Consider the following 17,371-nt stretch of genomic DNA (forward strand, 5'->3'; position numbering starts at 1 on the left):
CTGATAGTTCTTGCCTAATAAAGGGGCGTTCGCGTCGCGGCCCTATCCCTACCAATCATTTCACCACTACGTATACACCAGAATCTTAATGTCGAGTGTTTAGACCAAAATGGACATGGCTCTACAGAGTATGATCTCGTATGAATAGACACGATAAGAAGAAGTTCTTGTCTTTTATATTATATTATCATACTATGGTTTAAAGAAATGCAGATATGAGGTACATAGCATATGTTTCCTTCACTAAATTGAGTATTTCCTCTTTACATTACCTACACATGATAGAATAGGCCTACTTGATATTATTTGATTCCGTATAGCATACTCTTTTTAGTAATTAACTTCTGATTTTGCATGGTTTCTTGCCGAGCAGATGTAAACGTTCAGTCCGGTTACAGAAATGACTTAAGTTTTTGTTTACAATCAACATAATTTTTACAATGCACCGCCTTTAATCATTGATCGTAGTTGGACTTGGGAATAGACGTTCACTGAAATGAACTACTGTAACCGAGATTTTATAAGGCCTTACCACAAAAATTTCAGAATTAATGTGAAAACAAACACAGAACCATTATTTAAGAAAGACTGATGGAAATATATTTCACTTGAACTATCCTCGATGTCAAGCATATTACTAATCAATAATATAAATCACTAATCTATGAATACGGGTGCGAAAAATGACCTCGGTTACGACGGTTAGGCCTTTTCGTAATTATATCACAACCCGGCTTGTCTCTGCATGGATCTAGGCTACCGAAGCATAACCCCTGCTACATTATGCTATTGAGATAGGATTTTTAAAAAAAAATCTTCGATTAGGGAATGCTCTATTAATATTATGTACGCATAACTTCCCACTCGGCCATGTTTAATGTGGCATGTTTGTGGAAATGCTGTAAATCGTAGGCAAACATTTTTTAATGATTTACTAATGGTAAATGCAATAATATCTAGGCCTATTTCAAGACTATTATTGACTTATTTGTTAGCAAGTCGGCAAGAGAATAACTTCATGTTGACAGGGTCATACAGTAGGCCTGCTCCGGATCCATGACTATGATGTGAGCTTGAACGTGTTACCTATAGATCGACTTCTTCGCCAGGTGTTCTATGATCCACTTTACCTGGTTTTTTTTTAGAAAATAGGTTTCCTATAGTCGTATTAATATCAAAAGTAGACAGACGAGAGTTGTGGACAGACGAAAGTAGCTGGTACCGGTTTACCGGCCAGCTCAGACACGAAGAGATCCCTTATAGGGGAGAAGAAATTTACTTAATGAGCTACAGTAGTCCACGCTTAGGGCGCTCTGATCTGTATCTGCAATCATTCCATATACTGTCTGTGTTAAACATGGTTAAACTACTGATAACTTCATTAATATTCAATATTTGAATTGTTTGCCAGTACTTTGTATACTTAGGTATATGTATCTTATCTTAGATGTATACACCATAAACTGGCTAGTATTTTAGGCCTTTTGTAGTATAATTAAAAGACTACATTTTTTTTTCAAGACAGTGCGGTAGTCCTTGACATAGCCTTTAAATCTTTGAAACTGCATAACTATAGACGTTAATGAGCAAATCACACATTCGTTTTAGTATAGACCTTCATAGAGTAGACTATATTTAGATTATCATTTTCATTTGACTGAGAGTGTGCTCTAGAGTGGGTGGACTAAGCTAAGAGCATAGAACTATTTACATAATTCATAAATGTTGACACAAATTCATAGTTACGTGACCTACATGTATTATTAGTCAAAGCCTATGTATTTTGACAGTGGCGGCAAATTTATACGGCGTGTTTAAAGGTGTGTGTTTTTATATTTTATTCAAACGTTGTGTTGGCAGCCCAGAATGAATTTGACGATTTATAAAGAAAGTATAATGAAAAAATATAAAATATACTGTTTTGATCAATAAGATTTTGCATTTGAATTGCTTAATTTTAATTTGTATATTTAAATTAATAGCTTCCAATAAACTAGAACGACAATTTTTTTTTACTGCCAGTAAACAGAGCCACAAATAAATATTACTACAGTATATTCTTTTTATTCATCCTTAAATTGTATGGTAATAAGCTATTCCATGGTCTGGTCGGGTTTTTAAAGGGGTTTTTCTCCAGATTTTACCATAATACTCTTCATGCGGTGTCCTTAAAATCGCCGCACTGTCGCTACAGTGTTTTTCAGTGCAATCGTTGTACTGCGTATAGCAGCAGCAGTCCCAGACGCAATCAGGAAGGTTCCCCGATTCGACCGACCTCAGCATCACCGAAAGCTGTCTAGTCGGCGAGAGCGTGTAGCGATTGTATGGAAACCAAGCTTCAACTGATAAATTGCCTGACGCAATAACCACGCGTTTTGGAACATTCCGAGAATTTATGTTCGTCAAAATATTATATTAATAACTAATGCTGGACTAACAATGACTGATGTCGTCGTGATATCTATGCGCTTGACAAACGAGAAAATAATTATGTTCAACAAAACAAACCGAAAGTCAAATTCTTAAAGTAAGATATTGAAGAATCGAGGTACCTCAACTTTCATCGCCAGCCTATTATTAACTCGTATGCATACACTGGATTTTTCTTACTCCTTAAATATCATATGTCAACAGGATTACAACAATATTGATTATATAAGATGCAATGGCATTAGAATGTGACCTATATGTATTTAGGTTAGACAAAGCATAAATCACTTTGTTGATAAAAATGCGCGTAAGCCCAAGTGCTTCTTAGCTTTGACCTACACACGATCGGATAATTGTTATAAGAATACAAGTTTATTATTCATAGGCCTACCAAATTAGCGTTTAAGCAGACACTAAGTTTAAACTTTCGTTGTAATTGATTTAGGCAATTTATGAGAATGAACTATTCTAATTAAATTAATTAATATAGAATGAGGACGATTCTGTTGTACACACCTGGTGTCAAAGAACTATACTCTAATCTTAAGCATATACAAGGTGTATAATCAGTTTTTAGTTCATTGTTCTTTGTATGATCAAACATGCAATATAATAATAATAATAATAATAATAATTGTCGACTTATATAGCGCATATTGTAGGGACCTCTATGAACGAACATGAATATTAACGAATATACAACTTTGCAGTACCTTTTCTCAAAATGTTATTGAACATATTTTATTATATGACTCGGTCTGTATAATAGAAAATACAATTTGAACTATAATTATGAATTTATTATGTATTTATTAATTGTTACTCTGACAGAAAACGGATCCATAAAAGAAAGACCCAAGGTTGTTTACCAAATATAAACAAAATCTTAGTCGAGCAGCTCTAACGTCTTGTTTTCAAATCTTGATAAGAGCAAATCTTCAGAAATATTATTAAACATCATGGTATTGTTTTGTTTTTTTTAACACCAGAGTCAAAAATAAAACCAGTTGATAAAATAGTTTTGCTTTACGCAGTTTTTCTCTTCCGTTACGTAATGAAGGCCTACACTATTTCTGAAACTCCACTCTTGTAGCCTACCTTTAGCCGTAAGCACATCGATCACATACATGCAATAAACGATACATTTAAAGATAGCCTGTGATATTTGTTCAAACCAAGACTGCAGGTAAATTAAAATCTAACTATATAAGACCTAATTGACACGTATGCCATTGAAATTGATCAAACAGCAGGTCGCACTGTGTTGTTTTGGTACGGAAATAAAGACCTGCGTAATATATGTGTACTATTGTACTTTTATTGTCTCATGTATGTTTGTACAGTATTAACATCAATATTCATAGTATACTTGGTACAAAGAAATATGGCATCGTTTACGGAAGGTCACCGTTTGACACAATTTTCCGGTTTGTCTGGTAATGGAATAATTATACGGTGAACAAAAGTACATCGGCGTCAAGTTTACGTAGATCTATCTGAGTATGCGCACTTGACTTCGTTACGTTTTGCATATGAATCATAATTCTTCTCGTTAGAAATTCAACAGAAAACGCATGACGGACCGTCTGTCGATTATGACACTCGAACGCGTTCAGTCTCCCATGCAATGTCATATTTGCACAGTTGTGATCAATAATATGGAAACAGACTATTAAAGGCTCTGTGTATGGATTGTGTATACTTCGTGTAGGATTGATTACACATAGAATGAGGTCACTGGTTGACCCTAAACTCGGTTTTAAGAACCACTCGTGTTTAGGTACAGTATACTTCATTAAATCACCCACATGCCCTGTGAGAAACAGAACTGGTCCGATTAATTTCAATTGAAAACGGAGCAAACCCGTAATGTGATGCGTACGATGAAGAATGAATGTCCTTCTGTAGTGGAACAATCAATTCCGGAATCATGTTCTAGGCCTATACATAATTCAACTTTCATTCAAGCTATCAGACAATGATTATTTTTTTCTTGAGAAAAAATCTTCCGTCCTTTATATACCACGTGATGTTTGAAAAAAAAAAGAACAACTGAATCTCAGAGCTGGGAAATATCGTTTTGAACGGTATATTAACTTTCGTAAACATGTAACAAAATATTTTTTTCCTTTATTATTTATTTAGGCCTAATTTATTTTTGATATTATAAGTACTACCGTACTAATTGCTACAGATATACCGTCTGTGATATATTATTTTAATTGTTTATTTTGTATATTTAGATAATAACAAATTGGGGTTTTTTTTTATTTTTAAATAGAAAATTAAAATTTTAAAAAAATAACATTCCTTACAATTTAACGGACATCCATATTGACTTTATCTTAATATACCATTAGCTGATACAGTAATCAATTAAAGTATTTTTCTAGTAGAGAATTAAATACTTTTATAACTGTATATCAATTTAGTCTCTGCTTCTCTCCGTCGTATTTTTTTGAGGGGGGAGGTGGGTTTGAACAGGTTTTCTCGGCAAGTCCTTTACAAACAATTCTCAGAACCTGACCGGAGTCAGGTTCTGAGAATGTACTGATCAATGTATTCCATACTCCGTCCAAAGGCATTGTGTAGGCTTAACTCTGTTCGGTTTAGACCAAATACAATTTCATACTGTTCTTTTCTCAATATGCTCACTATTGTTTAATATGATTTTGGAAGAACTATTATACTTAGATTATTCTTGACCTGTCATTTTTTTTTAATTAGTTCTTATGCCCAAAAATCTTTGTGGTAGGGGCCTATATCTGAATTTGTGAAATAACCGTATGCAGTTTACCGATTGAATTTTGTGATCTCATCTCAACACCAGTAAATTACAAACAATAAACATAATGTTTTTGTACCAATCCATGTTTACTCTGGGAAAGGCGCGGCCAGACACGCCAACTTGCACTACTAACATAGCGAATTATATATGCCTTGAACTGTCTCTAAAGCTCCATTTATACGGAATCTGAATTTTCGGATCGGGAGGCCTACCGAATTGAGCAAAAAATAGAATTAGTGTGTAAGAATAGTGACACTGGAGTTCATCGAATCAGAAACGCCGTCCAAATTTCGGTTCGAATCCGATGTGAAAGCAGCTTAATGTGTAGGCCTATATTATTGCGGTTTTGAATTTGATGTTTGTGTTTGTTAATCTTGCAAATTGTTTGCAAGTCACTCGCTGCGCATTTGAGTATACCACTCTAGAATGTTTTGCATTATGAATTAAAATACAATTATTTATTCATTATTATATATTTTAAGTCTATTAAACAACTAATTGTGAACAAATACAGGATCACTGTACCTTCTCACTTAGGCCTATATACTGTATTCTATACTGATAGGAATTAATGTTCCATATTTCGACAGTAGATCTTTACAGATATGTTAATTTATCCACTGACTTTAAAAAAAGGTGTAGACCCCTCTGTATTTTTCCGAACAAAATTTCACCTGCCTTATATTAATGGTGTTATACCAGTTTTGTTGATATGTCAGGTATGTGTATGTTCCAGGGAGTTGTGTAGCATCTGAGTTTTTGGTCTAGTCAATTGATTTACGTTGCTTATGAAGTTTATTGATTGTTATACGATGTTTGGTGCGTTATGATTTTGCTTTTAAAAATCTGAATTTTGGTTTGTTCTTACAGATGCCTGCGGCCTGTCCGATGCAGCCCACATCGAATGCTTGCAAGAAAAATCACAGTGCGCACTCGAGGAATATGTCCGAAGTCAGTACCCAAATCAGCCGAACCGATTCGGTAAACTTTTGCTTCGTCTACCCTCACTGCGTACAGTCAGTTCAGCAGTGATCGAGCAGCTCTTCTTTGTCCGACTTGTGGGGAAGACACCTATAGAAACTTTAATTCGTGATATGCTTCTTTCTGGGGGATCTTTCAACTGGCCGTATATGACAATGCAGTGAATACTGTAGCTGATGGGAAATACACTGGATTGTTTTTAGAATATTAGACTGAAATAACAGCCGTTGAAATGAGGTTAAGCGGTTTACAGAGAGCAGCTGTTTGTTTGATACGACACCAAATTTATTTTCATATTCGTGTTATAGCGAGTAACCGCTGAAAGACTACCATAAATAATTGAGTACAGTAGATTCCGGGTCCACAAATAAAGGACTGTATTTCAGATTCAAAGGTCGTTAATGAAGATTTAGTTTTTACGGCGGCCTTTACGTTCCAGTCTGACTGAAATATTCATGCTTACTACAACAATCTGAAGTATTGGAGTAGCTGAAGCCTATAAAAATCATTCGCAGAGCGAATAGTACTGTATTCCAAAGAGTTCTTTGATTGTGATAAGTGTTGAGTTGTGAAGCAATGTGTTTCTCCGCCTTGAACTACTTGATCTGAACATGCGCATTGTGCAATACACAACAAAATTCAACTTATTCGTTTGACGCGCGAATATGAAAGTGTGCGCACAGCAGCAGAACTCGTGGGATTTTGTTACTGAAATAAAAGTTACGGTGAGCGAGATAGGGAAGTGTTCACCGCTTTCTCACATCAAATTCTGTTGAAAAAAACTATAAAGGATTAGACAGTTTATATGTATGCTGGTAGAACTTTGTAAAATGCCTATGCGTTTTTACACGGGATTTTCCTGATGGTTATTGAGAACGCACTCGAACCCTAACTTTATTGATAGGCAAATACCGGTTATACACTGCGAAAAGATTAATGAATCGGGACAGGGAAGTAAAATCTCGCTTTATTCAACATTTATAATTAGATTAAGAATTTAAGACAGGAAGAAATTGTGTACCTAAATTCAATAATTTTTGTTTCTAATGTGAAATGTTTTAAGAGATTTGAATTTTGAAGTTTTGAATGTGAATTGAGAAAAATCTTAGGCTATTTAATATTCATATTCAAAACCTGGATTCACAAAATTAGCTTCGTTGTGACTGAATCACAGTGTCTATAAAAACTAAGAGTTGTAAAGTGGTGCTTTTAGTCAAACTAGATGTATTTCCACCCTAAATATTAAGGTGAATCATAAAGTGTACACATTTTTGTAAAGACGAAAATTGGTGTTAATTACCGTAAAATTATTAGTAAGAAACCTTGAAACTTGTTTGTATTCGATGTGTTATAATAACGTCGGAATATTAAGAAAGCCAAGTACCGTAGTTGGTGTAACGACTTAGGGTCAACATTTCGCAGGGTACCCTTTTCATCGGTAAAAAAACCTATGTTGAAACTTGAAGACCAAAATTTAGCTTTGTATCCTTCCCACTGTTAATGGCAAATGTTTAAAAAAAAAAGTACTGTGTGTGACTATTAGAGACTAGTTGGTTGGTTGCAACGGCCTAGCCTGACCGATGGCCTGGCTGGTCATGGTTCCTGGAGATGCACAGGGTACCGGTCTCGGGTGTTTAGGCCCGACCTGGTTAAACAGTATGCCTGATTGTTGGTTATATATGCATTCCTGTAGTTAAAACCACTGCATTGAAAACACTCTTCAATTTTCTAGCTAATTTGTATTTGTTTTGGGTAAAACATTTAGTTTTTGCTGCATTTTTGTTTGGATTTTTAGTTATTAGTCGGATGAAATCTGAATACTCTTTATTTATATTCCAAACTATCGAATTCAGACGGTTTTAGTCAGTAGAACTTGTCTCATATAATATATTGATATATATGATTTGTTGGATACATATATCTATATATTATATTAGAGCATGTTTTTGCATGATATATTGGGTTCCAAATTCTCTATTGAACAATTCTATTGAATCATAAAATAGTAAATACTGTACAGTCGTTTATTCATTACTATTTGAGGGAAATCCCCAATTACGTACCTGTTACTGCTCATCAGTTACAACATAGTAATTTTATTCCTTCCTGGTATGAAGACCATTAAATTGTAAATTAGTTTCCTAGAATAATAATAATAATTAATTATAGGCCTAATAGTTTTTTAAAAGATTTTAACTGAAAAACACGATAAGTCTATATCATGAATTAGCTGACATACTTAATTTCTAGCGAAGTGAGTATAGGATAATTATTGCAATTGAGACTTATACCGCTGTTAACTTGTAAATTATCATTCATTTGGTATATTCAAATATATTTGTAAATTAAGATCTAAATGTAAGCCAAGTTTTCCACGGGATCATATATCTTATTGATTTTTTTTTATTGATCTCAAAATTGTTTGTTTATTTTTTTTCTCTATACGTTAAGCCTACAACGTTTTGCAAATGTTTTAATGTGTTTATACTTTTTGGTGTGTTTGTTTCTTTAAAAAACATAATATGTTGTTCATATAAAACCGTTTGATTGACCCCCAACCAACAAGCCCGCGATGCCGAATCTTGTACATAGCCAATGTAAAAAGGGATGAGGACGTTGTAAAGATACGTAGATTTTGCAGGAAAATGCCTGAAGTGTGTTTCTCTGTGCCCCTCTATGCCTGGTGAAACCAGAAAAAATCGATATATAATAGTTTGATTTTTATAATGTAGTTTGCAAACAAGTGCTGTATTAGATCTCCCGCCAAAGCAGTGTGTGCATCAGAGCTTAATAAAGAGCTTTCAATGTGTTATATTTGTATCTTTGGGAAACAATAAATGAAGTATTAAATAAATGGTAAACCTGACTAAATTCTGCATAGACCTTATGGTTCAAAGTAGGTAGGGCCTTCCGTTTCGAAATGTTTTCTTCGTTGCGATGACTTTAGATATACCTATAAAAATAGTGGTGTAAATAATGCATAGAGTGCCTATAGTAACTTCACTCAGACGATGTAAGATTTTCTCCAATAAGGTAAATGCAAAATGTTTAAGCTTGATTTTGTAGAATGTTACTCTCCAACATAAGGCCTACTAGAGAAAATGACTGACAAGCTGTTGCTTAGCGCGGCACGTACTGTACGGCTACAATGGCTTGTAACTCATCAGCGTTGTTTGAAATCAAACTTGTTTTGGAGGGTGGACGAATTCTTGGAGATATGTTCGTGTTGTAATTGATGTGTCGCTGTAAAAAAAAAAACCTTTCTTTTTACATCGTCGGTGTAATTTTTCCAAAGGCCAAGTACAGTATGTCCACGTAAGCCAGGCAGGCCCATATAAGCCACGCAGGCCCACGTAATCTATGCATACACATGCCACCCAAGCCCTCCTTTCCGCCGGGAACCAATATAATCTTGAGATGTCAAAATTATACCGATATTAGAACATTTAGCATTATATTACTTGCTTTGTTCATATCAAATTAAAATTAATCCTAATAAATATACTGTTATGGACTGGTCAAGTTGATTACCAGACATTAACCTGATACGGTAGCTCTCTAGATAACACAACATTGATTGGTCAGTTTGTAAAGAGTAAAATTACTGCAGATTGTTAACAAAATTAGGATAACAGTAATCGAACAGATAGAAGAAGAAAAAAGACATTCTCAGATAATGACAGAATGAGTATGTTTATGAATGTAAGTGTCCTTTCGGATGTCATAGGTCCAATAGGTGAAACCTATATGTTTGTTTATTTTTTATCTCCACAATTAAATAACTGTGCTTGGATTAAAAACCTATGTGTGTCAAAGACACTTTGTATCAATACAATAAAATGTTGATGCCGTTTGTATTGCGTTATGTTCCTGTCATATTTTAATTTCGAGTTTGAATACGGATCGAATTGAATTGAAGTGCGCACGCGTTATGAAGTTGCTCTATCCACACTATTTTATGTAACAATTGTTTGCCCATTTTTGGGCATAAGTATTTCACACATACATACATGGGAACGATGATGTCATATCATACCCATATATGGCAAATCACAGATATTGTCACAAAATGTGGAAGTGTTTATAGAGCGTAGTGCGTCTCTGTTATTCATATAACGACTGAATTTAACATATAACAAATAACACTAATAATCCGAATCGTATTTTTTAGCGGCCACACTTCACTTCGATCATTTATTCATCTTATAGTCATATTCAGTATTCTAAAAACCAGGATGATAGTGATGATGATTTGATTTATTTGCATCTTAAAAACATCAAACATAAAACCATTTATTGTACAATATAAAAAGCATTAAATACAATCAATTTTAAAATGCGTTTGTTATAATAAAATATTTTTGTAAAAATAAAAGAAGCCTTTACTTTGCTGAGGGAAATAGGTCACTAAGTAAACAAACAACTCGTTACAATATCTCTTGTTCGTTCTAATTCTTATATAGGACTACATGTCTTACCACAGTATTCACCTTTATAATAGATGACTTATTTGCTTGTATGTCATACCGTACATCTGACCGGTTGTACTGTATATAAACAGGTAGCACTATTGCCTGATGATAACGTCTGGCACGTCGTTAATTAGTTTCATATATTTTATTAGATGTATTACTGCATTTTAAATATACAGTAATACACATTTGAGGTATTGCTAATAAAAGAATCAATCTTAAAATACAGTAACGATTTAGCTTTAAAAACATAAAAAAAATATAGAAAAATATCAAAAACCGGCAAGAACAATGATTGTTTTAAAAAGGCAATACAAACAATTACAGTAAATGGCAATAAAAACATGAAACAAGAACAAAATGAGATGTAAGGACCGCCCATGAAGGTCTGTGTGTGTGTGTGGGGGGGGGGACTTATTTACAACAAAACAAAACCAAGAGAACAAAAAACAAGCAAGCAGGTAACAAACAAATCACAAAAAATGAATTATTTTACAATAGAAGCTATTCACTTTGCAGTCCCCTATTCCATGGTCCCTATTCAGTGGCGTAGCCAGAGTATTTCTGTAGGGGGGGGGCAGTGTGGGTCCGTGAAATTATGTAGGGGGGGAAACAAGTGTTCTGGTCGAAGCAAGGAACCAAATGCTGGGGGCCAGGGGGCCGCGAAGGGCCCCGGTCAGGGTCCAGGTGCGAAACCCCTTGAACTATTTTACAATATGGCTCTATATATGGCTATCTTACGTGACCTCAGCCCGTTTGCTCTCAAATAGTAATGTATAAATCAAGTGAAATTTCTATGGAATTAAAGAATCAAAATGAACATCATATTGTTTTACAGCAGTTTATTCATTATACAGAACATTTTAAACCATGATGAAACTATTGTATTTTGTATCTTAATACCTGCTCCCCTCTCCTTGGCTACGCACCTGTCCCTATTCCTTAACTTTAATCTTACAGTTGATAAGGATGATGTGGGGATGATAAGAATGATAAGCATGATGATGATGATGTTTATAATGATGATAATAGCAATAATATAATCACATTAATAGTAAAAGTAATAATAACAGTACTAAAAACACTAATAATTACTAGGCTTACTATGTCTGTTTCAACAACAGAACATAGGGTTTTTTTTTCATTGCTTTAATGAGAAATGAAGTTGAAATTGCAACAAAAAGAAAAGTCGTTAAATGGTATAAAGTAAAAAAAAAAACACGAAAAACCAATAAAATTTTAATGAAGTGGAAAAAATGAAGTGGGGGAAAAAACGAATACCAAGTTCACTGCGTCGTTATTGAGACTTGAAGTATGGCTTGACTCATAACCATTGCGCGCCATATGAGCCGACCTTGAATAGGAAAGTGCATTTTCAGTTCATAGCGATTCAATGACTGAAAACCCAAATTGTTCATGCATATCATGGTAGTTTTGAGTTTAACCTAGCTGTAACTGGTTTAAGCGCTTTAGAAAAAGCAAATTTCGTTTAAATAATTTAATCAACTGTCAACAAAAAAATTTTAAATGGTCCCGATATCCACACCCTACTGCGGATCGTCACAAAAATTGGATCATTTCTTCATTTCACCATGAAAAACTATTCTGCAAAGTGTCATTTTTATCCATCTATAACGGGGACGTAAGGAATTTAAATGACCCTCAAATTTACACCCTAAACTGGATCGTCCCCTATACACAATAATATCTTCCTTGTAACTTGGGTTAAACTCTCCCGAAAGTTTTATTCAATATATTCGGTATTATTAATGTTTAATGGATGCCATGTAATAGATATATTACAACCTAAAATTACAGTAATATTATTACTGTATTATTATTATTATTAATTATATTATTATTACTATTATTATTATTATTATTATTATTATTATTATTATTATTATTATTATTATTATTATTATTATTTTATTTTCTTGCAATGCCAGTGTCAAATACGTTAGCAACTGGACGGGACTGAAATGAATAATACTGTAGTGGACATTTTAGATATTTTACAACATTAACTTCTAACTAATCACGAAGTTTTAATAGCGCCAATATCGCCAACCTCATTACAGGTCATTGCGATGAACTCCGATGGGCGTTCCGTCAATACAGACTGTGAAATGAAAGATGGCGGTAAGGCGGTATATAAATATCGATTCATTATTATCTAAGCGGCAATTTCTCATTTGCATGATGAACATACGAATTATACATATTGTCGGTCGGCCAGAAAAAAACAGTGCAAAAAGATAGGAAAAATATATGCAAGAAAAAAGAAAAAAAAAATCAGAACAAAAACAATGGCTTTTCCCAGAACTGCTGAGAAAAGCCAATAATAATAATGATAATAATAATAATAATAACAACAATAACAACAGTAATAATAATAATAATAATAATAATAATAATAATAATAATAATAATAATAATAATAATCCAGTAATAATAATAGGCCTACTGTAATTTTAGGTTGTAATATATCTATTACATGGCATCCATTAAACATTAATAATACTGATAATATAAATATTAATAATAATGATAATGAAAATAACTTAATATTAAACTAATAATTAAATGATAATACAATTATTAATAGCAGTAATAGTAATGGCTATAATGCCTAAAATGATGTACTGTATTATGGTAATAATAATTTATTATTATTATTAGCGTCATATTTTCTTGCAATGCCAGTGCCAAATATGTTAGCAACTGACCGGGACTTAAATGAATAATACTTAGTGGACATTTTAGATATTTTACAACATTAACTTCTATTAAATCACGAAGTTTTAATAGCGCCAATATCGCCGACCTCATTACAGGTCATTGCGATGAACTCCGATGGGCGTTCCGTCAATACAGACGGTGAAATGAAAGATACTGGCGGCAAGGCGGTTTATAAAATATCGATTCATTATTATCTAAGCGGCAATTTCTCATTTGCATGATGAACATACGGATTATACATATTGTCGGTATAATTTTTTTATGATACTCGAGGCCTAGACAGAAATCAACCTAGACTGCAGTCTGCCTGTTTGACCCAGTTCACCTTTTCCGCCGTTTGACAATACTTATTGTTACCAAAAAAAAATAAAATAAATTAAAAGAAAGCGGAACCGTCCTATATATTTTCTTTCATAATCACCATCATTGTATTATATTGCTACATATGACATTCTCTATGAACTAGTTGTATGAGCTCTAATTTTGGCTAACTAAAAAAAAACTAAATCCTTTCCGAGCCACTGGGACAGTTTCTGTAGTGTGAAGCGGATGAGAGTTGTACTCCCCTGGACGGGACACTAGTCCGTCGCAGGTTAGTCCCAGCAGTTTGCTGGTACCCATTGATACAGCTGGGTGGACTGAAGCAATGTAGCTAAAGCGCCTTGCCCAAGGACACAAGCAAATCTGCACAGCGGAGACTCGAAACCCCGACCTTACGATTGAAAGCCCAAACCTGAACCGCTGCGCCAAACTGCCGCTACCAATTTTGGCAAGATTATTGTTAAATAAAATGATTAAAGTTTGTCTAATTTTTATGTTTATTTGAACTCTCCCCTTAGGCCGGGCACTCACTTCGTCGTACGATGGTCGTAAGGCCGTCCAATTCCGCTTTCTTTCAGCGCTAGCCAACGCGACTCCGTCTGATGTTTGTGGGTGGTCGCCTGAAAAAAATAATAATATAAAATATAATAAAAAATAAAATATAAATATATAAAAGATACTTTAAGGAGATAAATTCTTAAACGTTGTGCTTCAGTAATGCAAATTCTCGACTGTAATCATTGAGAAAGAAAAACGTCGCGATACCTGTCTCTTATACACATCTTTTTAGATATTTTACAACATTAACTTCTAACTAATCACGAAGTTTTAATAGCGCCAATATCGCCAACCTCATTACAGGTCATTGCGATGAACTCCGATGGGCGTTCCGTCAATACAGACTGTGAAATGAAAGATGGCGGTAAGGCGGTATATAAATATCGATTCATTATTATCTAAGCGGCAATTTCTCATTTGCATGATGAACATACGAATTATACATATTGTCGGTCGGCCTTTTTGTTTTGTTTTGTTTTTTTTTTTGGCAAAAATAACACACGCATCCGATCTAATATGCATGCTACAACGCCCACGTGCACACATTCATAGAATACCACAACGCCGCATTCAAGCAATGAACACGTCGGTGTTAACACGTAAGTACTCTATATTTTGCATTTTCACATGCAGTAGGGTATTGTACTCCAATGTATTATCAAAATGGACAATTCGCCACAAGGACTATTCGGCAGAGAGACTCACGCCAAACATTATCCACGAGGAGGTCCTTTAGAAAAAATAATGACAAGGTAACTATAACATCCTCCTCAAACTTCCCATCATAACCTGTCTTCTTTTAATGTTATTTCTATAATTGAATATGTATTTTATCTGTAAAAAGTTTTTGAAGTTTGTATGTTTTTATATGTATATACCTATTAATTATTATTGTTAATTTATATTCTATTTTATTATTATAAATTGTTATTATTAATATCATTATTAGTTAATTAACCACGGACTCAAGTATATTATATGTTGAATTTGGGTTTTAACTGTGTATAAATAGAATATTATTATTATTATTATTATTATTATTATTATTATTTAACACTCATTTAACACCGCCCGGAGCACTGGTATATGCTAGTATACATCTATAATACTTTTAATACAATCTTATTAGGGGACACATTCACACCAACCACACTACGTAAACTACCTAAACATTTTGAATAAACAACAGAATTAAACCTCATCTTACTTTATGATACTAGTTATTCGGCCTAATTCTTGTTTTACAAAAACAGATTTCTAACGGATGCCGAAACTAGAGCGTATTAAGATTGAGATGTAAATAACATAAATCAGGGTGCAAGTTATGGATTGAAATCCCATATGCAACATATTTACAAAGGGACATGGAAAAGCCATTCACATGGCTTAGGGCCAACATTGACAATGTTGCTTTTTGTGGAGAATCTGGATGGCCAATAAAGAATACACTTTTTCTTAATAAGAACACATATTTATAAGAACACTGAGGCTGAAATTGCTTTAACATTACGAACAAAATAAGAACAAATTGAGGCTGAGGTAAAACTAATGTCAAATGAGATTTTTATTTTTTTTTAAACTAGAAAAAAAACCCCAGAAAATTATATCTACTTTATGTGCAGTATGTGTGACTATGTAATACCCTCTATAACGCAGTACAGTAGGTGTACCTGGGCCATTTTTATTGGGACCTTTTTCTGTGGCCATTTTTAAGGGGCCTTTTATTTAAGGACCATTTTTGCCGGGGCCACCTTTACCTACATTCCAGTACAGTGTATAATGCTGTACAATCATAATTGTTTATGTTTGAAAAGTGTGTAACATAAGAACAACATAAGAACAAAATAAGAACATTTTGAGCCTGAAATCGGTTAAAAAATAAGAACACTGAGCCTGGGCGAAATTTTATTGGTTCTTATTTTTTTTAAAAAGTGTAATACAATAAATCCACATCAGGCATACTCTACATGAACGCAACTAGAATAATGACTTGACATAGACAAGGCTATACCATTAGGCCTATCCTATACTATCCTTTTTAAGGATTAAAAATGTTGTGGTTTAAAGTTTAAGATCTCCTCTCCATGATAGGCCTAGTTGTTTTTGTTTCTATTGTTTTGGTAGAGATATGATTAAAATGTTTCCTATATTAGGGGTTGAATATGCATTATTTGGCACATTTGGAAGTGTCTCTTTGACCCGCTCATTGGTCGTATTGTCAAAATATAAAATAAAATAAAATGTATTTCTCCTCGGAACGCGGAAAATTTCTCTGAATAGTGGCATGGTATGTTCCATGAATAGGGGATCCAAAAAAAGGTGTAATACTGATTACAGAACCTGAGACAACTTTGGGACATGAACAAATGTTTATATGGATGTCCCTAAAAGAGAGGTACCCCTATTTATGAAAAACTAAAATTTGATTTCGCCTAAATAATTCAGTCGACATAGATTCATCACTATAAGAACGAGTAACAATCGAATTAAAGACGTTTTAACATTTTTGCTATGCAAGGCCCTAATAAATGTATTATACACAATAACTGGTCTATATTGTAATCAAACCAAATCTTATGTGCTTCATGGTTCGAGTGCTATTAATTCATAAATTCATGATGTATTGAGATAATACTAAGCCAGAAGAACCGGGCCGAAATATCCAATACAGTTTAGCGGGTGAGTAATATTAAGTTTGTTTACTTCATTACCACTACGACTGACACTGAATATGCATAGGGACGGAATGGCTAGTAAACAATACAAAGCTACAATCATGACCAAATGCATCTTTTACAATATTTTCTACAAGATGTCAAGCCAGCGTGAATAGAGAATTGAGTTAAACTGAGAACATGGAAAAACAAATACGAGGATGCTGGTTATAGATTGATATTCCAGTCTTTCAAATGAACAAGGAAAAGTCATTCCCATGGCTAAGGGCCAAAATTGACAAGATTAATTTATACAAAATGGAGCAGAGTAACATAGCAGGCAATGAAAAATTCCACCAAACCCACACTCACATTAAGACATAAAGTCTAACAGGAAAATGACACCTATTCAAATATTCATTATA

General features: G+C 33.8%; 1 protein-coding gene across 1 annotated transcript; it reads left to right on the top strand.

Annotated features, from left to right (window-relative positions):
* Nucleotides 1-6,085: 6,085 nt before the first annotated feature.
* LOC117110286 (nuclear receptor subfamily 2 group F member 1-A) lies at nt 6,086-10,056 on the top strand (the record flags this gene model as incomplete). Its single annotated transcript, XM_033252936.1, is given in 1 exon segment — nt 6,086-10,056. A coding segment is annotated over 1 exon segment (278 nt), but the record flags the coding sequence as incomplete, so codon positions are not given.
* Nucleotides 10,057-17,371: the final 7,315 nt, after the last annotated feature.

This window comes from Anneissia japonica, unplaced genomic scaffold (genome assembly GCF_011630105.1).
Source record: "Anneissia japonica isolate Jap-2015-1 unplaced genomic scaffold, ASM1163010v1 scaffold673_len1821605_cov196, whole genome shotgun sequence".
Taxonomy (NCBI): Eukaryota; Metazoa; Echinodermata; class Crinoidea; order Comatulida; family Comatulidae; genus Anneissia; species Anneissia japonica.